Here is a 24603-nt window from a genome sequence, read left to right on the forward strand (position 1 = left end):
TAATACATGTTCATATTTTTGTTCTTTATATGCATTCTGTGCACATTATTACAAAAGCTGCTGTTTTTACTCTGTGTTCTGTTCCTTCATTTAAAATGCCCATTTTTTGTGCATATACCATATATATATATATATATATATATATACATATTTTTCTTTTTGGGTCACTCCTGGCATTGCACAGGAGTTACTCCTGGCTCATGCACTCAGGAATTACTCCTGGCGGTGCTCGGGGGACCATATGGGTTGCTGGAAATCAAACCCGGGTTGACCTACCCGCTGTGCTATTGCTCCAGACACCCCCCCCTTTTTTTTTTTGCTGCCATATATATATATATATATTTTTTTTCTTTTTGGGTCACATCCGGCAATGCACAAGGGTTACTCCTGGCTCTTCACTCAGGAATTATTCCTGGCGGTGCTCAGGGGACCATATGGGATGCTGGTATTCGAACCCAGGTCGACCGCGTGCAAGGCAAAACGCCCTAACCGCTGTGCTATCACCCCAGCCCCCACATATATATTTTTTAACTAATGGGTCATGTCCTTTTGTTATTGATACAGTTGATGCTGCTATGTACATTCTTGTTCATGTTTCTGTATGTAAATGTCACGAGTGTACTTGTTGTAGAATGAATTTTGATACCTGGAGGTGAATGCGTCTCCACCTGAGCATGCCAGTCTGCTCTCCTGTCAGCCCCACTGTGTATGTGCGGGAGTTCAGTTCTTCATAGCCAGTGTGACACTTTGTGTATCACTGTGTGTTTGTTTTTGTGTGGAATCTTAAAATGATGAAATTGTTTTCCGTATTTTACTTTGCATTTTCTGGAAGATTAGTGACAAAAAAAAAAAGAATGTGTAGTTTTTTGGGGGGCTTTCTTTTTTCTAAATTCCTTCATCATAAGCTTTGTGAATATTTTTTTCAGCTGCATTTTTTGGTCCTATTTTTTGTTTGTTTAATGATTTCATCTCTTTACACATCTATCTATGGACAGACATCATTCTATTGACCAGTGGTTGAAAACCTTTGTTTTCAAGTTATGTGTCTTTTGCAAGTTATGTGTCTGTTGTAGTTTGTTTGTTTCCTAATGTCCACCTATTATTCTGTCACCTCTCAGCAGCGGTGTTCCATATTTTATTTAATCATTTTCCCTATTTGAGATTGAGATTTTTCCATCAATATTTTTGTGTTGATTTTCTTGAGTTTTCTTGCTTAAGGAAAAAACATCAGAGGTGGTACCGAGTTTGACCTTCTCCATCTTAAAGTCAGTGATAAATACTTGAGGCCATCGGCCAGGTCCAGTTGGTGCGGCATCTGGGTCTGAAATAAAGCGTCATTTGGCTTTACTGCTTGAGACCTCCAGCACCTGCGCTGATCGGTGCATTAACTGCATACCTGTGTAAATAAACCACTTGTGGAAGTGACTTTAGTCCTTTGTCTGGAGTATTTTTAAAGGATCAAGTGTTCAGGAGAGCAAGGATTCAAGATGATACAGCCCTTATTTAAAGCTGGTCATGGGAGCATCAGATTCATAAGTCTCAAACAGTGGCTTTAGACACCACCCATGGACCACTGCCAGTCTTCAGGTACAGGAAGGTTGGAATCCACTGGACCCTGATGCCAGAGCAGTTATCTGGGCCATTCGCCACGTAACTGGATCTAGATGCCTGATCCTCAGACCTTTTTCCGGCCATGATCCCCTTCCTCACTTGCTTCCTTCTTGTGTCCTACCAGGGAACCCATAGTCTTGTGCCATGGCCTCCGTATGTAATTTTTACCTGTGCCCCCCTTTGAATATCCTGGGGACTCGCAGGAGGCTGTATGGCCCCTGGTTGAGAAACAGTGGTCTGGCGTCAGGATCAGCATGCTTTTCCTCTCCTGTAGTTTGCAGGGGTTGGGGCGGGGTGGTGGGGTATTCAGAGCCCTGGTCAACTTTTGGCTCTGAGGAACTCGGGGTGCATACAGACACCCGGGGGCTGTGCCATGCTTGGACTGAACCCCGAACTTCAAACATGCCGGTGCACTGTCACTTGGCCCAGTTCCAGTTCCACCAAACTTTCACTAAATGGCCACGTCGCTAAGACTTGGTGGGTCCGTACTGCTTCTGTTGCATCTGCTCAGTTCTGCTGCTCTAGCATGGCCAACCCCAGCCTCCAGCCTGGCCTGTCGGCTTGCCCTGGTCTGTGACTGCTCTGGCATTACAGTAGAGTTGGTGAGGAGCCCTGCAAAGGCCCGGGAGATTCACTGTCTGTCCCTTAACAGCCAAGCTCTGCAAGCCCCCTTGCATTTTGGGACGGATAACTCGTTGTTGCCCCAGGGACATTTGATCCTATTGAGAACTAATCTGAAGGGTAGAGGAAATGATTCTTTTAATTAAGGACCTCCGCCCCCCCACACACACATATACACACTGCCCATTTGCTTTAAATAATTTTTTTTAGTGGAGTTGTAAGTTTGGCTCCTTGCTAAAACTTCGGCTCTTCTGTCAGTGTTGAATTAGAGGAGTTCGTAGGAAGCTGGAGCATTTGAATATTCTTCCTTGACGATAAGTTCAGGCCATATTCTGGTAGGTGACATAGTAAATCTTGAAATCTTCCAGATCTGTACTTAGCTTACCAGATGACACAATGCCACTCTCCCTTTAACTTTAACCCATTTGCACCAGGTCTGAAGTTTGTCCTTGCCTTTATGTCATGGATTCCTCGTTCGCTCTTCACGACAGTTGATGTAGCCGGTTGGCCGGTCCTCAGCTTCTCGGAAGCAGAATTTACAGCTCAGTCAGATGGATGCAGCAATTAGGGTAGCCCAAGGGCAAATGAAATAATATCCAAAAAAAAAAAAAAAACCCCACACCAAAACCTACCCCCAGAGTGCTGCCTCTCTCTGACGCTCTCTTCTTTCCCAGGAAGGAGAATCCCCCCTCCCCTACCACTCCCCATCTTCTGTGAAATGAGAGATAGTATTGATCAGTTTAGTACAGTGTATAAAATATGCATCTAATGGAATGGTATTTTGGGAGCTCAGCATTGGCTCTGTCGAGCCCCAAGATTTTGCCTTCCTCCCCTTTTCTCCTCCCCTTCCTTCTCCTCCTCCTTAGCAGCAGCTCCTTAGCAAATTACAAGCTTTGCCTGTGGCTCGCTGGATAGTAGTGGCAGTGGAAGCCTTTCCTAGTTTCCAAGGGAGACGGCTGCTGAGACTGCAGTCTTTCCCAGCAGCCTCTTACCTTTCTTGCTATTCTTCTCCACACATCCCTTGACCTTCATTCTGCTATGCAGGCCTGCGCAAGGAGGTAACGGTCGGTTTTCTCGGAGCTCTCTTTGTCACAGGGGGCAGAGGGAGAGCAGGGTGGGACGGGCGAGGTGTGGGGGGACAGCAGTGTGCAAATGCCGTGATTGGGAGGAAAGTAGTTCTGGAGTGCGCTGCGCGCGGCTCGCTTGTTCCTATTTGCTCTGTCTATAAATATCGCAGAGGTGGGGGCCCCCTCCCCATTGCCTCATACGACTCAGAGGTGCCACATGCGAAAATGCAGATTCACTGATAGTGCCTTCGAGAAGCGTAGAAAAGGGATGCATTTCTCTCGGAGAAAATAAAATCAGTTGTTTTTCAACTTAGTTGACTCACTGTATTCTTGGACAAAATTTGGTTAAGTTTGTTATACTAGCTGGATCTGGTTTTGGGGTTTAAGGACAAGGCTTGATCATATAATAATGAAAGTCATTGGTTCTCAGGACTGGTGCCGTCCAATATGATAGTTGGTCTTCGTTTGTGGCAACTTAGTCAAGTTATAAAATAATAAATTTTAAAAATTCAATTTCCTTCTTGTGTTAGCCATTTGGAGGTGGTGGGCGGGATGTTTGGACCACACGCATTGTTGCTGAGGGTCTGCTCCTGACTTGGTGCACGTGGGTCACACCCCCTGGTGCTGGGGAACTGTGTAAGGCTGAGAATCAATCCCAGGCCGCCTGTGTACAGAGCAGGTGATCCAGCCCTTTGAGCTATCTCTCCGTGTTTAAATACGCAAGTCACAAGTGACTAGTTACTACCCATATTAGATTGTGAAGGTGAATAACTTTTCCATATTTTACAAAATTCTGTAGAGGTGTGCAAAGGAAAGTGTCTAGGGGATATGGGAAATTTAGTATTTGACCAGAACCAATAAGTAGGCATTTTATCAAGAAGACTTAGTGGTCATTTGTACCAGATCAGCATAAATATGGATTGGCTATGGTTGGGCTAAAGCCAGATGGGACTTAAAAATACAGGCTGACTGCCCTTGTTTTATAAATGAAGAAAATAGATGCACACGAAATGACATGATTTTGTCAAACAAATAATGTCAAATGAGCTGAAATTAGACTCCTTGTGTGTGTTCTTTCCACTCTGCTACACTGTCACTCTCACACATACCAAGGAAAATGGGTGCTAATAACTGCCTGATACAGCCTGGTAACTGTAGAGAACTAGATCTCTCACAGAATATAGTCACGCGTTTTATGTCACTGTTGAGTTTGTTCATTATTGATGGCAGCCTCTCGGAAATTTAAGCCATTCTTTCCAGGGTAAAGAGTTGGTTATGGCAAATCTTGGGAAATGTCAGAGGCTGTGAGGAGTATTCTAATAGAAGGCACTTTTATCCACAAGTTTCTGTTACTGTTAGAGAAAGAAATTTCTTCCTCTGAAAATCCACAGTCAGGAAAGCCTGATTCTTGGTGGAAGGAAGTTTTCATCGTGGAACATGTGAGAAAAACTGCATGAAAGCAGAATGTTCAGAGGGCAAGTTGAGTGAAATAAATCTATTTTAAGTAGAAGGGTACGAGAGAAATGATTGTAACTTCCAAGGAGAGAACAAAGTTGTGTTCCCTAGAATAATGAGAGAATAAAATTTTTATATGGAATCACAGTAGGAAATTGACTTTTGAAATAGCTTTAAGGAGACCTTCATTTGATATATATGTATACTGGAGAGAAGGAGCTTAAATGATTAGCTTCAAACAGGGAAATAATTTTTAAAGATGGTTGTCTTATATTGCACTCAGTGCAAAAAAAAAATGCAATGCAGTAGTCATTAATTACCAAGCATCTAATGATCTGATTAAATGGTTTTTCTTTCTTTGAACTATGTGCTCTCATAAGGATGACTTATTCTTTGGTTTCAAGGAAACCAAAGAGAGCTTGATTTTAATTTAGAAGCATTTGTGAATCTCTGTGGGGAAGGGAAGAAACTTAGAAGAATACTAAAAACCATAGACCTATGATGAAAGACTTAATAACTTGAGGAACACACTTGAGATCAAATTCTGAGACTCCAATAGAGATAGTAAGATTATTTTTGTTTTACAGACAAGTTGGTCAAGGCCTACAGAAATATTCAAATACTTACCCAGCGTCTCAGTGATATTCTGCCACAGACCTGAAAGAACTAGTACGGTGGCGTCCTGTGTCACTACAGTCATTCTTAGCTGGTGGCACTCACTGCCGATGACAGCCAGAGCAGCTCATCGTCCAAGTGCATGCAGCAAAGGTTTCCCACTGGGTACTGCATTTCTGTCTCCGCAGGTCGTATCTGACCCCTGTCCGGGATGAGGAAGCCGAGTCTTTGCGGAAAGCGCGCTCCAGACAAGCTCGGCAGACCCGACGGTCTACTCAAGTAAGTGAGAACTCTTCTGATGCCAGTCATCTACCTTCCATTGGGGGGGGGGGGGAATACAGAAAGGAGGAAAAGAAGAGAGTTTCTTATTCAAACAGTGGTAGTGAAAGCTTTCGATCTTGTTCAACATAGAATCAAATTAATTTCTCCTTACCTTTACTCATTCTCAGTTCTGTTCCTCCTGATTCAGAGCTAATTTGTCTTCTTTTCTTTACATGGCTTATTCCACTTGTTTCAAGGAACCACATCATTGCGGGGGGGGGCAGGTGAGGGAGAGGGAGGGCACTCACTTAGCTGTGCTCAGGGCTTTCTTCTGGCTCTGTGCTCAGAGATCTCCCCTGGCAGTGCTCAGGGGACCATATGCAGAGATCAGTCAGGGTTCGGTCACGTCCTGTACCGTCTCTCCAGTCCCTAAGGGACCGCATCTTTGTTTTCCAGAGAAAATTTTGGTAGTTTGTCAGACATAGTGGGTAGCCCAGCACAGCTACTTTGGGATATATTCTCAGAGAAATGAAGACTTGTCTACAAGAAAAATAAGAAGTATTAATCACAGTCACCCAAACCACAAATTCATTGTCATCTCTGGGCAGAGTGTACTGATTATATAGACCTCTATTCTCCAACCCGTGATCAGGAACTTCCTAGTAGTCCCCTAAAAATGTTCCCCAGTTGGGACTGGAGAGACAGTCACAGTAGGGAGGGCCTGTGGCTTACAGGCAGCCAAGCCAGGTTTGACCCCCTGGACCCCATATGGTGCCTCCAAGTGTCCCCCTCACCCCCTACCAGGAGCAAACCCTGAGTACAGAGCCAGGAGTAAGCCCTCAGCACTGTTTTGTTTTGCCCCAAAACAAAACACACCCAAGACAACAAATTTTTGCTAGTCACATAGCAGCTACATGATTCAAGTGCCACATTGTTGCAGGGCCCAGGGGATTGTTTTTGCCTTCACTGCCAGCTTGTCTGAGAAATACTTCTCGTATTTTCCCTAGTCCGCAGGTGTGAAAATGTTGAAGGGTGCTGATATAGACCATACTGATGTGTAGAGCTGACAGACCTTCGGTGGTGTTGAGCTCGGGGCCTCGGAAGCAGCGTGGCTTAATGTGGGGATGGCTTTGTACCTCCACCATCCTCGACATGTCAGCGACTGCTAGCCTGTATGGCGTGGGAGGCCTGACGGTTTAGATCTGTGTGATCACGCTCACTGGGTTTGTACAGCTTCACACAGAAACCACCCAGCATCACACCCCGAGGAACAGATGCCATCTTTAAGCTCTCCTGGGCTCTCACCACGTCATGTTTATCCTTTGGGGGCAGTTGAACTGCTTCTGCCCTTTGGCTGGTATGAATCTTGCTGCTGTGAGTGAACATGGGATATAAATTCTCTTTCTAAGACCATGCTTTGAGTTCTTTGGGGTGTATATTTGGAAGTAGAATTTGCTGGATTTTTTTGTTTCTATATTCTTAGTTACATTTGTTTTCTTTTTTACTGTTACCTTTTTACTTAGTTTTTTTTTTTTACTTTTTACTTACTTTTTTACTTAGTTACTTTACTTAGTTACTTAGTTACTTTTACTGAGTTACTCTGTTTTGGCTCTGCACTCAGGAATCACTCCTAGTGGTGCTCTGGGGACCATATGGGACGCCAGGGATCGAACCCTGGCAAATGCCCTCTCCGCTGTACTGTTGTTCTGGCCCCACCTGTTTTTTTTTTTTTTAATCTTTTCCATGGGCTGGAATAATAGCACAGTGGGTAGGGAGTTTGCCTTGCATGCAGCCGACCCAGGTTTAATTCCACCGCCCCTCTTGGAGAACCCGGCAAGCTACTGAGAGTATCTTGCCCGCACAGCAGAGCCTGACAAGCTACCAGTGGCGTATTCCATATGCCAAAAACAGTAACAACAAATCTCACAATGGAGACATTACTGGTGCCCACTCAAGCAAACCAATGAGCAATGGGATGACGGTGACAGTGACAGTGAATCTTTTCCACTAGATTAAAAGAACTTTAGGGTCAGAATGATAGTACAATGGGCAAGGTGCTTGTAGTGGTCTTTAAATCCTCTGCAACACATATTGTCCCCTGAGCCCACCAGGAGTGATCCCTGAGCACAGGGGAGAGCCGGGAGTAAGACCTGAGCCCTTCCAGCAGGAAATGCCCCCCCAAAGAAAACCTTCTTAAAAAAAATTATGTGTATTTTTTTTTTTAGATAACTTGGTTAGCATAATGTTAATGTTTTTGGTTTTGGTATATAAAGTTACTGCTTCTTCACCCAAGACCTTCCACCACTGTCCCTGTGTTACCTCTAGTTCACCTCTTCCTTCCCCACCACTAATATCTGGAGTATAAAAGCGCTTGATTTGTCTGTCATTCCTGTGCTTAAAGACACTTAAGAGTTCTTTCTAGGCGAATGAGCAAGTACCTTAAAGAAGGGTAAATAAATAAAAGCTCCTTGTGGTTACAGTGCTGCTTTGCTGCATTCCAGCTTTGAACCTTCTCTTTTCTTCTGAAGACCAGAGTGCAAAACTTCTCCAATGAGGATCAGCTCCCTCCCTCCCTAACTCCCGCTTCCCAGCTCCAGATGTTTGCATACTTTGCCTTTCTCCAGTCCCTCTGCTGCTCTCACCCCGAGGGCCACCATTAATTGGTGGAATGTCCCTGTGTGATTCCTAGAGTTACTTGAGGAACGACGTTAGAGGAAGAACTAGTTTGGGGGCTGGGGGTGGTTCATTACTGTAGCCTGGCTCTGAATTTTCAGCCTTTTTGAGCCTGGTTTTTCTCCTCCGAGTACACATTTTTCTCATGTCTGCTATTGAGAGTATCTGTGGATGTACCGTCTGTTTGCTCCTGGGAGAGTAAAGGAGCTTTCCAATAAAGATGTCGTGAGCTTTATTTGGTATGAATTATTCTGTGAAGAAGAGCATCGACAATAGGCCGGTGTTGATGTTCACCTGTTCTCTGGAACTCAGATCGGAAAAGCTCGGTATCATGCTCGGGGCACGAAGCAGTAGGACAGCAGGTGGGGTGCTTGCCCTGCATGTGGCCAACCCAGGCTCAATCCCTGGCACCCCGTAGGATTCCCCAACCACCACAGAAGTGCTGCCAGAGTACAGAGCTAGGAGTAAGCCCCGAGCACTGCCAGGTATGCCCCCTCAAACCGAGAAGATAGAGTTCGTCTACACACTGGATAGAACAAGTGAAAAAAAGGAAATAAAAAGACCCAAGCCTTCGCTCCCCAGGGCATTTATGGTCATCACACACGGTCTGAAATGGTCTCCCGCCTTTGGGGAACTCCGCTGGGTGTTAGGGAGTTTCCTGCTTTTTCGTGAAGGGATAACCTGTGCTTTGAGTGACACTTCCCTGAACTTGGGATATTTTCTCAGGGAGTAACTCTGACAGACCTTCAAGAAGCCGAAAGAACTTTCAGCCGGTCGAGGGCGGAGCGGCAGGCCCAGGAGCAGCCGAGCCAGCAGCCCGCGGGCAGCGAGGAGCCGGAGGAGAGTGCTGAGAAGCATGAGGCCGCCGCCTCGGACGCCGAGGACGCCCCGCAGGCCCCTGACAGCAGTCGGGATGAGGAGGTGAGCCCGGTCCCTTGCCGTGCTGTGCTGGAGGGACACGGGGTCCTCTGTGGGGGGAGATCGCTCACGTGGCTGCTGCTCCCGGGTCAACACATAGGAAAACGCTTTATGTCTGTTGGCAAACTTGTGTGAGTGCAAGAGTTCAGAAGATGCTAATCCTGAACTAATCTTCACCTTCCAGCCGCTCAGAACTGAACAAATGCTTCCCCTCACGCCAGTCTGACTGTGATTTAATGGACCTGTAAGATGGTATCAGTTTTAGGGGCTGGAGCAATAGCACAGCGGTAGGGCATTTGCCTTGCACACGGCTGACCGGGGTTCGATTCCCAGCATACCATATGATCCCCTGAGCACCACCAGGAGTAATTCCTGAGTGCATGAGCCAGGAGTAACCCCTGTGCATCACCAGGTGTGACCCAAAAAGAAAAAAAAAAAAAGATGGTATTAGTTTTAGATGTACAACATAATGATTTGATTGATAAATGTATTTATTGTGCAGTGATTGCAATAGGCTTAGTTCACTAAATACATTTTACTTAATAATTTAGTGAAGTTGATCTTTTTAGATTATCTCTTTTCTTCTTTTGTATTTTCTTTTGTATTTTTGTTGTTGGTATTGTTGTATGACCAAGCCTGGCCGTGGTGCTCGAACACATGCCCGGGGGTCACGTCTTGGCTCTGACACTCATTTTTAAAAAATGATTTCTTTTTTTAAATTTTATTTTGGTATGATTTTTGTTTATTGTGGGGTTTCACCTGGCTGTACTCAGAGCTTGCTCCTGGCTCTGCATTCAGAGATCTGGCGAAATTGGGACTGTATGTGGTCCCCTGGATTGAACCCAGGTGTTCTGCACACAAGGCAGGTGCCCTCCCTGCTGTAATATCTTTCCAGCCCTTATTTCCCTTTTTTTCCTCCTAATTATTATTATTGACTAACATGGTGTTTGTGACAGTGCTTGCACCTCCACCAGAATATTTTTTGAAGCATTTTTTTGCAGACCTCCTACATGGCAAGGGATGTGCTTTACCACTGAGCCTCCTCCTTAACCACACACCATTTTAGTGGTGTGTGTGCTTGAAAGGGTCACACCCCCGTTTTGGTGCTTCCTCACACCTAGTTGTGGTGCTGCCAGGGTCTTGCTTGCTTCAAGTGGGACATGGGGGATTTGAACTCATGACCATATACTTGCAAGGCAGACTCTCTAAGCCACTGTGCTATACCTCCTCATAAAATATTTTCTATTCTTAAAAAAAAAAGAGTCTTCTATAATAAAATTCAAGTAGAAATATGAGCGCTTTTTGAATATTAACTTTATGCATGTATCATATCAACCATTTTGTAGTTTTTGTATTTATTAACTAGTTTAATCCTCAGATCAACTCTCAGTTCGATATTATCCTATTTTATTTATTTATTTATTTATTTATTTATTTATTTATTTATTTTGCTTTTTGAGTCACACCCGGCCATGCACGGTGGTTACTCCTGGCTCTGCACTCAGGAATTACTCCTGACGGTGCTCAGGGGACCATCTGGAATGCTGAGATTTGAACCCGGGTCGGCGGCGTGCAAGGCAAACGCCCTACCCGCTATGCTATCACTCCAGCTCCCCATCCTATTTTAAATATGAGAAAGCGTCAGGGAAGTAGCTCAAAGGTGGAGAGTGCATGCATACTGTGCCTGTGGTCGTCTCAGTTGAGTCCCGGCATAAATGGTGCTCAGAGCACCACTGGGTACGGGCCCAGGACCATACGCACGAAGCCACTGCAGCCCCAGCCCGATCACTGCACCATCCAGCCTGAGTGGCCAGGAGTGGACCCCAGTTCCCTGAGCACAGCTCAGGCCCTTCCTCCCCAGGATGAGACAATGGGGTTAAGAGACTTGCTCAGCATTTCGCATGCCAAGACATGGTAAGACAAATAACTGAAGCTCGACGGCCCAGCGCTGCGGTTAGCTTTCTTGGGCTTAGTAATGCCAGCAAGCCTAAATGTTTCCAAAGTGCCCCTTAACCCCATGCCACAAGATGTCACTATTGGGATGGGTTTGTTGGCTTAGGTACCCTTTCCCAGGTGGAGCTGGTTGTTAAGGGGGTGAATTCTTTTTAGAGTGAATGTCACTTCTGGTTTACCCAGGATGGTTCCAGTGATACCAATTATCCAATTACCTGTTGTCGTGCGTGTGTGGGGCTCAGCGCCACTCCTGTCACTCTCAGCAGCATCCAACTATGATGATCCGTTTTACAGTCTAGAGGTCTCGGCATCCGGAGACGATCCTTCCTTAGATCCTTCCTTATCTCTGAGTTGCCAGACCTTGGAAACTAACGGGAACTGTGGTGTTCGTTCTCTCAGTTGTTATTCATTGAGTGCTTAGTATCAGGTACTGTTCTGGGGCCCTAACATAAAGGGTCTCCTTTAGTGCTCCTTATTCTCACTGAGGAAATAGCATCCCATGGTCACATCTGAAGAAGCCCAAGCACCGAGGTGTTAAACACCATTTGAGGTTATTGCGCTAGTAAGTGTTGTAGTTAAAATTTAAACCAACTTCTGTCTGACATGAAAGCTTACAGTAGTTTGTCGGGTTTTCGGTTTGTTTTGTTTTTTGAGCCACATCCAGCAGTGCTCAGGGCTTACTCCCAGCTTTGTGCTCAGGGGTCATTCTTTGCAGGCTCCAGGGACCACATAGGATGCTGGGGATTAAACCCAGATTGACTGCATGCATGGCAAATACGCCTCCCAGCTATACTATTGCTCTAATACCCTATTTTTTTATATTTTTATAATTTTTAATATATATAATCACGTATGCATGTATATATATGTAAAATTTTATGTGAGGTAAGAATTTGTCTCTCACTGCATCTTCATTAAGCTGAATTAAGGCTTATTGTTGTCAGGTATTCTAACTTGTAGTGGGGGGGGGAGTTCCAGAAAAAAATTCAAAGGGGAAACTGGGAATTTTTAGAAAATTTCTATAAGCTAGTTTATGTAGCATTTTCAGAAATTAGTAGACTACTTCAGTTTGGTTTTTCTTTTCATATAAGACCTTCATGTTCTTGATTTTTTGGTTGTTGTTTGCTTATAGAAACCTTGACTTTCAGTTCTGTATCTTTCAAAGGTCATCATCCTTTCTATTTTCATTCCAAAACGAAATGATTTTTTACCAGCGAGGTACTACCTAGTGCCTTTCGGTCAGTTAGGAGTAATTTTCCTGAGAAGCTTGCGACATGATGGTATTTTCAGAATAGAAATCCAGAGGCTATTTCTTTACGGTTGATGAACTTTAATTCAACTCAGTAGCTACTGAATGAATTTCTGCTACCTTTTCCTTTACTCTTGGTGAAGGAGGAGTGCATTTTTAATTTTATTTATTTGAATTTGGGGGTCAAGTCTTGCTCTGCTCAGGGCTGTTTTGGCTCTGTGTGAGCTCAGTAGTGACCTGGGTGTGCTCAGGGGCTCCTACTGAAGGTGCCGGGAATTTGAACTGGCACGAGCTGCATACAAGGCAAGTGCCTTAGTCCTTGAGCTTTCTCCCTGGCCTTTATTTTGTTTCATCGAAGGGTGGGAAACCATATGTGGTACAGGAGCCATTTCTCAGTGCAGCCACATAGAAGGCGAATTGCCTTGACCACTACTATTTCTTTGACCCTCATTTTATTTCTTAATTTCTGCTGTTGTGGGGACAGGGGTGGGGACGATCCTGTTAGCATTTGGGGGTCACACAATACCAGGAATCAGCCTGCGACCTCTCACATGTGAGGCCAATTGAGCCCCAGCCCTAAAGGGTCCATTGTGAATGCTGACCTCCTCTGGTGGACCTGACTTCTTACATCTCCCCCTGTGGGTAATTTCCAGCCTGTCTATCGCCGTCTGAGGTGTTCAGCTCAGGCTGACAAATCCACGACGCCAGTGTCTCCTTCTGCGTCAAAACCCTCCCTCTACGCCCATCTGCGGACAAGCAGATATTCAGCCCCTGACTCTGAGAGTTCAGAGACGACCACAGACGCCGCAGCTGCCCCGGAAATGGACAAAAACGGTGCGTAGGAATACAGAAGGGGCGGGCTCCTCCTCGTGCACACACTCCAGATTCTCACAGGCCGGCCTGTGTTTTATCTTTGGCCAGAGAGAGAAGACGCAGATTTGGACGAGCAGTCCTCCAACAGGCTGTCCACCCGCGAGAGGAGACGGCCCAAGGAGCGGCGGAGAGGCACAGGCATTTGGATAACGGATGTAAGTGGGTGGATCAGTGCCGGGTCCCCTCGATCACCCTCGGCAGCCATCCTTTCTGTGGGGTTCGACCCATTTCAGCGAAGAGCTCCTCCGCACTGCCATGCATTTCGCTGTGAAGATGGCGTGACTATAGCACGACTGAGGGGAAGCACAAAGACACAGCTGGTCTGGGTTTCCTGAGTCTGTTCCCTCCAGATGCCCAGTAGTCAGGCAGTGGCAGGCCCACTGTAGGCAGGCAGCAAACAGCAGTGAAGCTGGAAATTTGCACAACCAGATAAACAGCAACAGAGCTGAGCAACTGTTGGCGGTGCATCCTGATATTCGCAGGGCAGCAGTATCTTTCTGCCCCACATCACCAGCAGAGATGCAAACCAGAGGATTTAGGATGGCTACACTATAGGAATCTCAAGGAAATCAAAATCTACAAGTAACATTTTTTTTTTGCCCTGGTTTTACTGTGGCAGGGAAAAGGGGCAAATAATACAAAAATAGATGAACTGTAACTTGCAAGTAAAGACAGATGCCCTTACACTTCTTTGCACACTCAGTACTTTAACTCACCCCCTTGTTCTATATCCTTTCCCTCAGATCTTGTTACTGGAGTGTACTTATTTATCTGTTGTTTTTTTTTTTTTGCTTTGGGACCATACCAGGCAGTGCTCAGGGCTTACTTCTGGCCCTGCGCTGAGGGATCACTTCTGGTAGTGCTCCGGGGACCATATGGAATGTCAAGGATTGAACCCTGGGTGGGCCACATGCAAGGCAAACACCCTCCCCACTATACTGCTGTTAACTATCACCAGCTCTGTGGAATTTTAAAAATCAAGTGGCCAGTAGTGAAGAAGTCCAGGGTTTTCACTGACTCATTGGAGTAAATAAGAAATAACAGCTTTTTAAAACAAAAAAAATCTAATAGCTTTTTATCTAAAGCTGTTGTCTAGACAAAAGCATTTCATTGTGATGGGGCCGGATACTCTGATAGCTGTTGGGGAGGATGAAAGAAAGTCTGGGGGCTGGAGTGATAGCACAGCCGGTAGGGTGTTTGCCTTGCACGTGGCCAACCCGGGTTCGAATCCCAGTATCCTATATGGTTCCCTGAGCACTGCCAGAGGTAATTCCTGAGTGCAGAGCCAGAAGTAACCCCTGTGCGTCGCCGGGTGTGACCCAAAAAGAAAAAAAAAAAAGAAAAGAAAAGAAAGAAAGTCTGTTTCTCACGAGGCCCCTTTTCCCACTATGGTTCACAAGACTTGATTTGTTTCTTGAACGCAGGTGACATTCCTAAGCTGCCCGTCCCTGGTGGCTGTTAAAGCAGCAGGAACAGCCTCTCTGGGCACCCACTGCCATTGCCCATGTTTGCGGTGTCAGGATGCATCAGGGTGGGAGCTGCCCCTGTTGCTTTCCAGGACCCCTGTGACCGTAATCCTCTCTCCATCCTTTTCAGGACGATGAAACCGGTGGCTCGGAAGAGGGGAAAGAGTCATGGGTAAGTGACAAGTCACCAAGGCACATCACTGCTGGGCCCTGCTGCTCCTGTGCGTGCAGGCTCTGCAGAGCAAAGCGCAGACCCAGTGCCAGCTCTGACTGAGGGGGAGTTTGGAACCGGACACTCCTCTGAGAGCTGCGGCCGGTGTTGTGGGTGCTGCTCTCCTGCATGTCGTAACAGTGCCCACGTTCTTGGACCAGTTTCCTATGATTTTTCTGTGCCCACTGTCAATCTCTAACACCGTGGGCAGTGTTACACAGGTACTAAGACAGCTATAGTAGCACTGTAGCACTGTCATCCTGTTGTTTGTCAGTTTGCTTGCGCGGGCACCAGTAACGTCTCCATTGTGAGACTTGTTACTGTGTTTGGCATATCGGATTTGCCACGGGGAGCTTGCCAGGCCCTGCCGTGTGGGCGGGATACTCTCAGTAGCTTGCCGGGCTCTCCGAGAGGGACAGAGGAATCGAACCCAGGTCGGCCGTGTCCAAGGCAAACGCCCTATCCACTGTGCTATGTCTCCAGTCCTCTTGCCTTTTTCTCTCTGCAAGCACATTATCGACGTGTATGAAGCACTCTGAAATCATGGGGAGAAATGTGAAGTGTTACTCTTTCTCTTAGCCGTCTACATTAATAGAAATGAACATACGTGTAGAGAATGTAAAACATCAGTCCAAAAATGATATATGTTTGACTTTGAAATAACGCTGGCTCCCTAGCTCTACGAAACCACAGACACTTTAAGGCCTGGCAGGAGCTGTCCTGCATCCAGCTCTCTTGATTCTCTTGGTGTGTGAATGCCAGTCACTCAGATGTGGTAAAAAGTGATTTTCTCCGTGGTTCCATTTATCAGGAAGCAAGTGATTTGGTTTTAACTAAGTTGAGACTATGTTTTGGTTAGAAGTGATGTGAAAATGGGCTGGAGCAATAGCACAGCGGGTAGGGCGTTTGCCATACACGCGGCCGATCCAGGTTCAATTCCCAGTATCCAGACATTTGGTGTATGTGCTTGGCTGAGGAGCCAATGGGGCGAAGCTACCATCTGTGGGATTATGACTGAACGCCTCTAAGTCAGAATCCTGCCCAGGCGGAACGATACGGCAGCGCCGAGGGAGCCTCGGTGGGCCCCGGCTAGCCGGTCCCCATATAGTCCCCTAGCACTGCCAGGGGTAATTCCTGAGTGCAGAGCCAGGAGTAACCCTTGTGCATTGCCGGGTGTGACCCAAAAAGAAAAAAAAAAGTGATGTGAAAAGAGGCTGTTTGTTGCCTACGGTTGGTAGTATGGCAGTGTGTTCTTAGAATATCAGCAATTAATGCATGTTTAACAGAAATACTGTTTTAATCATTGATGTACCTTTACTTCAGTCAAAATCCAAAGAGTCAGTAGTCACCAGAGGGCTGTGCCTATTATTTCTTGTGGTGGGTGACAAAGCAGAGAATTGCCTACCCTTGGTTGAAATGAGGGTTTCTTCACAAGAATAAGCTATGTCATGTGGAAGTAGCACAGAGACATTCACTTGGGCTGGTGTATGCATGCGTGCGCGCGCGCGCGCGCGCGCGCGTGTGTGTGTGCGCGCGCGCGCACGCGCATGCATACACGTATGCAGGCGTGCACATGTGCAAACAACTGAATTTCGAGAGGCTGGGGAAGCTTTTGGAGAGGAAGGCAGGGACAGTTGCTTTGGGGAATTCTAAAATAACCTAAAGAGAGAATCTGAGTAATAGATGACAAAGCATTGAAATGGACTGTAATCTCAAGAGAGCAGGAGAGGCCATTTCAGTGCTTAAGAGGAATTATAATAAGGGAGGCTTTGTTATAGGGGAATGCCTTTTTGCCTGTGAATCTTTGTGTCTATTTTTTAAAATTACTTTACACAGAACAATACTGACCTAGGGCTTCAAGCAAGGAAAACGAAGCTGTTCTAGATGCAGTGCTTCCCAGACAAGTTTATTTTAGGACCATTGACTTAAAATCTTAGGAAATGTTTCTGAAATGAGGGAAAGCAGAGACTGTTGAGGTTTGACATGAAATCTAATTGTCAGACTGGTAAAGATTCCATTCACCTGATCGCTTGAAGCATCTACTCGTTTTGACTGTGTGAATCTTATGAGAGTGAATAGCTCGCCGTGTCCAACCCAGTTAACTTTGATTGAGAATCTCTGCAATGCTATTTTAAGAGAATCAGTATTATCTTCTGATCATCCTCTCTCCTATACCCTGTGTCCTGCCATCAGACAGCAGAGTCCACTTGGCTGCAGCAGAGATGATCAGCCAGAGGGAAGGTCATTCTGTCTCAGTATCACTGGGCACTGGTCAGTTTGGAGACCTCTGGGAGAAACAAGGGAAGTTTGCTCTTGCCTTGGTTTGGGAATCAGTGACATCATATCAGCTGTGAAAGCATATCGACTTTCTTCTGTGCCTTAGTGTGCTTCCCCCAAGAGGAGTGGAATCTATTTTAAAATTAGAACTCTTCCGGGGGGTGCTGGAGAGATAATACCTTGTGAGGTGCTTGCCTTGTATGCAGCCCGGTGTCCCATAGGATCCCTTCTGTACCAGCAGGAGTGAGTACTGAGTACAGACCCAGGAGTAAACTTTGAACATTGCCATGTGGCCCCAAAAAACAAACAAAAAGCTAACTGTTCCTACGACTTTAGCATCTTTTTAAAAAATTTACAGTAGATAAATTTATTGCTTATAGATTCTTAAATGTACAATTTGAGTTTAAACAACTGTATCTGCTTAATCAATGACTGAATAAATAGCAGTACTCCCACATTATAAAAATAAATAAATAAATAAATAAATAAATGAAATAAACAACAGTATCTGCCCCAGAATGGCTCTATAAAAATATTGATGTCTTTACAGCTCCTTGACAAGGCAAGTCTGTTAGTTACATTAGGTCTGTAAGAGTCTCTGAAAGTCTTAATAAATCCTTTTTCTTGCTAAGGAAAAAAGTAACAATTCTAAATCTTAATATGAAGGTCATTTAAGTTGCGTGCCCAGAAGCCTTCCTGTTCAGGAGCATGCTTGCTCTCCAGTAGGGATCGAAGAGAAAGTTTGCTCCTTGTAACAGAGGCTCACACAGTGGTGATGACCTTCCCATCTCTCTTCACCTGAATCTCTGGCCTGCCTGCTTTTTGCTGCACAGGAAGTTCTACCTACTCCCTCCTTCCCCCACCCTTCCCCGACTCGGCTATTTCCTCCTCTGGAGCCAACTTTTTAAATCTAGTTCCGTTGTATAATTGAATTTCTCACTAGAGGGCACAAGTGGTCAGGAGAAAGGATGCGGTGAACACTCAGGATGGGCTGATGAGGCTGAGCCAGTCAGGCCGCTTTTGTTTTAAAGTAACCCTTGACGGACCCAGTTCAGTGTAGCGAGGGTCCTTGCACCCCAGGGCAGTAAGGGTGCTTGTAGTATCTTAGAACTGGAGAGAAATTTAGAGTAAGCCTAAGTTAGGAACTTCATTTCACAGTTAAGAAAACTGAGGCCCAGGGCCAGAGCGATACCGTACAGTGGTGGGTCAGGTGCTTGCCTGGCCCGACCTGGGTTCAATACCTGGCATCTCCTGTGATCCCATAAGTCTGCCAGGAATGAGCCCCGAGCACAACTGAGTGTGGCCACATTAAAAAAATAATAATAATTTAAAAAAAAAAAACCCTAAACTAAACAAATGAAGAAAACTGAGGCCCAGAGAAGTTAAAGCCTGTTCCAGTCCATGAAGTGTGAAGCTAAGGCCAGTGCCCGTACTTGAGTTCTCCACTGGATAAACGGCCTCAGGGAAACTATTGGACTGTAGTGAAGCAGCCAGCCTGAGTCACGGCGTATCTCCTTCTCCATTCCCTGTTCTTTTTAAAAATTTTAAAATTCAGGTTACATGTTTGATTTTGTTTAATTTTGCTTTTATTAAATTGACTTTGCTAGAAGTATCTTGCCTTTTTTTCAATGAAGGGATATCTTTCTTGATAGGCAACTTAGAAGAGTATTAAGATTCAGGGGTACAGCACGCCCAGTGGGCTGTGGACAGCCAATGAGAAGTATACATCTGTCTTGCAATGTCCAACGGCCAGACCATGTGATTTTGCAGGCCTGATATCGCCCACAGGCCAGACATTCCCTACCCCTGCTACATGCCAATAATACTTCAGTTGCTGTCAGTCGTTGTAAGGGCTTTTTCCTTTTTCACATATGTAAAGAATTTGCCTGACTACTGATCCAGGACTCTGCCTTTTTATGTGAATCAGTGAGTCGTCATAGTAGAGTTTCATATAGAGGAGTGATGCATTTATACTATTTTTAAAGGGTAATTACCTTAAGGAGATTTGGGTGGAAGCCAGGATATAAGGAAGAAATGGAGCGATAGCAGAGCGGGTAGGGCATTTGCCTTGCACACAGCCAACCTGGGTTTGATTCCTCCGTCCCTCTCGGAGAGCCTGGCAAGCTACCAAGAGTATCTCGCCCACACAACAGAGCCTGGCAAGCTACCCATGGCATATTTGATATACCAAAAGTAACAACAAGTCTCACAATAGAGACGTTACTGGTGCACACTCGAGCAAATCGATGAACAACGGGATGACAGTGCTACAGTGCTAATAATATAATAATTATTGCAACATTTCAGGGGAAAACTTAGTGGTTTGGACCAGCTTGAGGAGCAGGTACTGGGAGGCTGAGGTTTTATATTCAGGATCTGTTTGGAGGGAACCCCAACAAGATTTTCTCTGAGGTGAGAGAACCAGAAAAGAATCAAGGTTCACACCATAGCTTTTAGCTAAGGTAACCAAAAGGGTGGTTTTCATTACCGTGGTGGCATTGATCATGGAAGAAATAGACTGTTGGCGGCAAAGTCGGCTTTTGGTTTTGTTTTCAGAAGTGTTATATTTGATGGCTGATTGACGTTCACTTAGAAACATCTAGAGGAGAATTGGAGGTAGGAGTCTGGAGTTAAGTGAGTCTCTAGAGAGGATGTATAAACTTGGGCATCAGTAGACATATAAACTGTACTTAAAACCGTGAAATTGGATGAGATTACTAAGTAAAGGAATATCAACAGGGATGCGGTCCAGAGCTGTGGCCCAAGGGTCACTCCCAAGCTCAGTGGGAGAAGTGGCAGAAGAGGAGACTGGTCTCTGAGGATATGATGGTCAGTGGCCATTTCCCCCCTTCTCCAAACTGACCATCAAAGGCCAGTAGATGGCTTTGTTATTGCTGTCTCATCATTTTTTCCCTCCACCTAAGTGAGAATGCTCCCGTGAGCTCTGGTCCTTCTGTTGCTGGAGGTTGCCCGGTGGCGTGGCAGAGCTGGACGTCGAAGAGCATCCTGACATCTTTTAAGATCAAAGTGGTTGCTTCTCTGCACCAGACCTCGTCTGCAAGCCTTAGAAGTGCAGGCATGTGACAATATTGTTTCTGTTACCTTGGAGATCAATTAAAACCGTATTTACAAATATTCTTTTGAGTTGATTTAGGTTCTTATCTTCTTTGCTTTGGCTAATTTTCCTGAGCTTCATTACATGTTTGAACAACTAGCACTTTCATTTCACTTTAGATGAGGCTTTCTTTGCAGAAGTTATTTCTGCATGCTGTTGTACACTAACCTCTGATTTAGCTAGGATGGCTAGGACGACAATTACTATAGACTTTGCATTTTAGAGCTGAAAATGACTTTAAAGACCATCTAATTGAACTCATTTTAGAGATAACAGTTGAGGCCCGAAGAGATTAACTTGTCAGTATCACAGAGCTAAGTTCCTATTCTATGGCTCTCTACCTCCAGTTGAATTTTTGCCTCAGTTGTATAGCTTACGTGATACAGTATTAAGACTGGCAGTGCTGCTTAATCATTAATGATGCAGAGCCAGGAGCTAAGAGCTAAGTCACACAGCAGCCTGACCTCTTAACTCACTTGGCTAAGTTGCCAGTCTCTATGCTTCAATTTCCTCGTCTCTATAAAGTGGAATAATAATACCATCTACATCTTCAAATATGGAATGAAAATGAGTTAGAGTTGTGAAATAAAAATGAATCAATATTTGTGAAATGAAATGAGTTTGATAATTAAATAATAATTAATGATAATTAGATAATGATTGCGATCCATTCCAATTATTTTCCAAATCATTAGGTTCTTAATTCTGGGTGAGACTAAGGGTTTTTGTAATACTTTTATTGACCTTAGAATCATGTGATTTTTTTAATTTATTCATTGACTTGCCCAGAAAGAATGAATCATGAATAGCTAGTCAAAAAAAAAAAAATGTAGGGGCTGGAGCAATAGCACAGCGGGTAGGGCGCTTGCCTTGCACGCGGCCAACCCAGGCTGACCCAGGTTCGAATCCCAGCATCCCATATGGTCCCCTGAGCACCGCCAGGGGTAATTCCTGAGTGTAGAACCAGGAGTAACCCCTGTGCATTGCTGGGTGTGACCCAAAAAGCAAAAAAAAAAAAAAAAAAAAAAAATGTAGCCCAAACTCTTCAGTAATTTCAACACATTTCTGCGTTCTGAAACATACCTGCAGGTTTATTTTTGTCATTGTTATGTTTTGTTTGTGTGTGTGATAGGTTTTGGGGCCACACACCTAGAGGGACTTGGGCTTTAGGGCTTACTCTTGGCTCTGGATTCTCAGATCATTCCTGGTGGGGCTTGGGTATGGTGTGTTGGGATCGAACCTGGGTCAGCCATTTGCCAGGCAAGTGCCTACCCACAGTACTATCGCTCCAGCACACCTGTGGTATTTTAAGAGAGAATTTTGTTTTTTACTGTACTTGAACATGTGGTTTGCAAAGTTGTTAATAATACAGTTGTTAATGGCATTCAGTGTTCCAACACCAGTCCCACCACCAGTGTGACCGTCCCTCCACTCTTGTCCTCATTTTTCCAACCACTCCCCAGGCCTGCCCCCTTAGCAGGCGCAAAATAATTTATTTTATACTACTTGTTACAACTAAATGGCTAATGGAATTATGCAAAAAAAATCAGTAAAAGAAAATTTATGAAAATTGTTATATCATACCATGGGGTCATTAAGTCATTGTCTGAAGGTTTAGAAAACTCTTTGTTGCTAGTTGAGCCTTCTCCGTGCATAATGACTGTTTATTGAGCTTCATTGGCTTCTGTGCTACTTTCCCATCTGACTTGGTGTGTTCCCACTGGGATTTCAGTATTATGGAGTACACAGCCGTGAGCTCCAGGCTCTGTAGAACTGCGCCAGTGAATGAGTTTCCCTGGTGGTGGCCGTGGACTGTGGGTGTGAAAGGCAGGGAGAAAGGCAGCCTGCCCTCACTCAAGGAAGACCCCTGAGTTTTTCAGCCTGAAAACCGGTATACCTGGAACTTGCCTTGGTTTGGTGTCTCTGCAGAGATTATTTATGAAACATTGGAGTTGGGCGATGGGCATGGCGGCAGCTGTGGGGTGTGAGTGTGGCTACAGGGTTTTTGCAGGGGGGTGCTCAGCCCACCCCGCTCCTGAGGGGGCCCCAGGGTTTTCAGCTGAGAGACCTTGTCCCCATGAATTCTAGCAGCTTGGCTTGCGTCTCTTTCCAGATTTAGTCGTGATTCTATAAGCTGGGCTGATGGAGATGTGGGCGTGGCTGCCAGAACTTCCAGACGTGCAGTGGTGGGGGGAGAGTGCTGGTTCCCGCCCCAAGAAGGCCAGAGCTTTCAGCCTGGTAGTGGGAGTGCCTGGGATTTGTGCAGGTTTGTGGTCTCTACAGGGGCTAGGCATGAAGCGGTGGAGTTGGGCCGTTGGCGTGGAGGCAGCTGTGAGGTGTCAAGAGAGGGAACTTTCACAATTTATTTTTATTAAGACACCATGATTTACAAAACTGCTCACAATAGAGTTGTTTCAGGCACACAGTGTCCCAACACCAATCCTTCCGCCAGGGTGACCGTCCCGTCACCAGTGTCCCCAGGTTCCTCCCACCCTTCATCCTGCCCCCTTCGCATGCACGTACCACGGATTTCATATTGCTTGCTCTAACTACGTAAAGGCAAGGCAAATGGAATTTATCATGATTTTAATCCGTGTAAAAAAGCTCAAATCATTCCGTACGGCATAACATAATGCCTATTCTAAGAGGAATTTGGAAGGGGATTGCTAGTATAGGACGGAATAAATGAGGAGAAAGGGGAAGAATAAGGGCTGTTTTTCTTTTACTCAGAACCCTTTGAGCACCTTATCACATCAAGCCCCTGTGAAATTCTCTGTCAGTCAAGCAGGCTTTCTTCATGCCTAAATTACCACCCAGACCTTCCCGTCCCCCTTAAGTTTCTTTGCCAGCATTTCTAAAAACCACACTTTTTTACATCTTAGTTCCTTTACATATTTGCTCTAGTTTTTCACAACTTTGCTTAAATTATTAGCTGGGACTTTGCCCCTCTCTTGAGCAGTATTTTGTCTCTTAATCGATGTATCACTTCTTTACAGTACTGTAGAATTTCAGGAGCATAACTTCATACCTCTACAAGTGTACAGGATTTATACCAAACGACCTTATACTTACCTCAGCCACAACCACTGCACTGTCCCACCACTAAATGACACCTCTGCAACATCCCCACTCCTCCCCTCCAGTAACCAACCTAGTTTTCACCTAGTCTAGGAGTTGGTTTTGGTTTTTTCTAGAGTCAAGCAATATTTAAAATTGTGTTACTTAATCCTGTGACATCCCTCTCTCTGCTGTAGGGCACCCGTCTTCCTGTCCACTTCCTGTCCACTCTCTGCTCCTCAGGGCAGTCGTGCTGACATTCTTCTCTTGGGTAAAGGACAGGACTGTTCTGCGTTCCCCACTCTCCGGGGCCTGATTGCCTAATATGGTAAGGAATGTCCCGGCCAAGAGCGCTCTGTCGAGATAGAGCAACGGTTTGAACAAGTTTAAAGGCACGGAGGTGAACTACCAGGTCCTTATTTATGTACTGAAGTGGTGTTTTTCAGAGTATTGTAACCACTACCTTAAAAAAAAATAGTCTCTCTTCCTTTTTATAGAGGAAAAAGATGATGAAATAAATAGAATTTTTCTCCCTTCGCCTCGTTATCGGTAGCTAGAAAAGTAGAGGTAGGAGGAAGGGCAGTTGTTCCTATTGTAAGAGGATTTTAAAAGTCCTAGATGGTTTAATAATATATGCCATGTGAGTATAAAAAGTAAGGGGAGATTTAATAAGCAGTGGCTATTCTGAGCAGCCCTATCATTGCCCGCCTCTGAGCGTTGGTGTTCCACCTGTAGAAAGGCCGGATGTCCCGGCTGTGTGCCGTGGAAGAGAGTGGGTACCCAGGAAGGAGACTGAGAAATGATTGAGAAATGGCCGCAGAGCAGTTCTGTGGGTGGGCTACTTACCTCCTAGCCACTGTGTACTAAGTATTTGGTTCCACTGTAGTATGGCATGAGCTTTCCTTTCACTGTACGTCTGCTTTTGCCTTGCAGCTACAGTTAAAATACAGCACTTAAAATACAGCAGATGCGGTGATTTTCTATATAAGGGTCAGACTTGTGTGCCTTGTTCTTGCCCCAGCTCTCCGAACTATCTTAAGAACAAAGTTTCTCTTGGCATCTTCCATTTAAGGAGACTGATTTTTGGACCCTCTGTTCCTATTACATGGTGAATTCTGCTTAAGTTAGAAGTTTGTTTTGGGGGTAGAATAAGTTGAAGTTTCTCCTCTTCAAACATCCAA

General features: G+C 45.2%; 1 protein-coding gene across 7 annotated transcripts in view; it reads left to right on the forward strand.

The window, feature by feature from the left end:
• The window catches only part of PPP1R12B (protein phosphatase 1 regulatory subunit 12B), a 227209-nt gene that overhangs the window by 129342 nt on the left and 73264 nt on the right, over positions 1-24603 (forward strand). For all 7 annotated transcript variants that reach the window (XM_055144257.1, XM_055144255.1, XM_055144258.1 and 4 more), the window contains exons 14-18: positions 5558-5648; positions 9030-9224; positions 13077-13257; positions 13345-13451; positions 14893-14934. In XM_055144257.1, coding sequence (XP_055000232.1) covers positions 5558-5648; positions 9030-9224; positions 13077-13257; positions 13345-13451; positions 14893-14934 — 616 coding nt within the window. The remainder of the gene's footprint in view (positions 1-5557; positions 5649-9029; positions 9225-13076; positions 13258-13344; positions 13452-14892; positions 14935-24603) is intronic.

The sequence above is a fragment of the Sorex araneus genome, chromosome 7, assembly GCF_027595985.1.
Source record: "Sorex araneus isolate mSorAra2 chromosome 7, mSorAra2.pri, whole genome shotgun sequence".
NCBI lineage: Eukaryota > Metazoa > Chordata > Mammalia > Eulipotyphla > Soricidae > Sorex > Sorex araneus.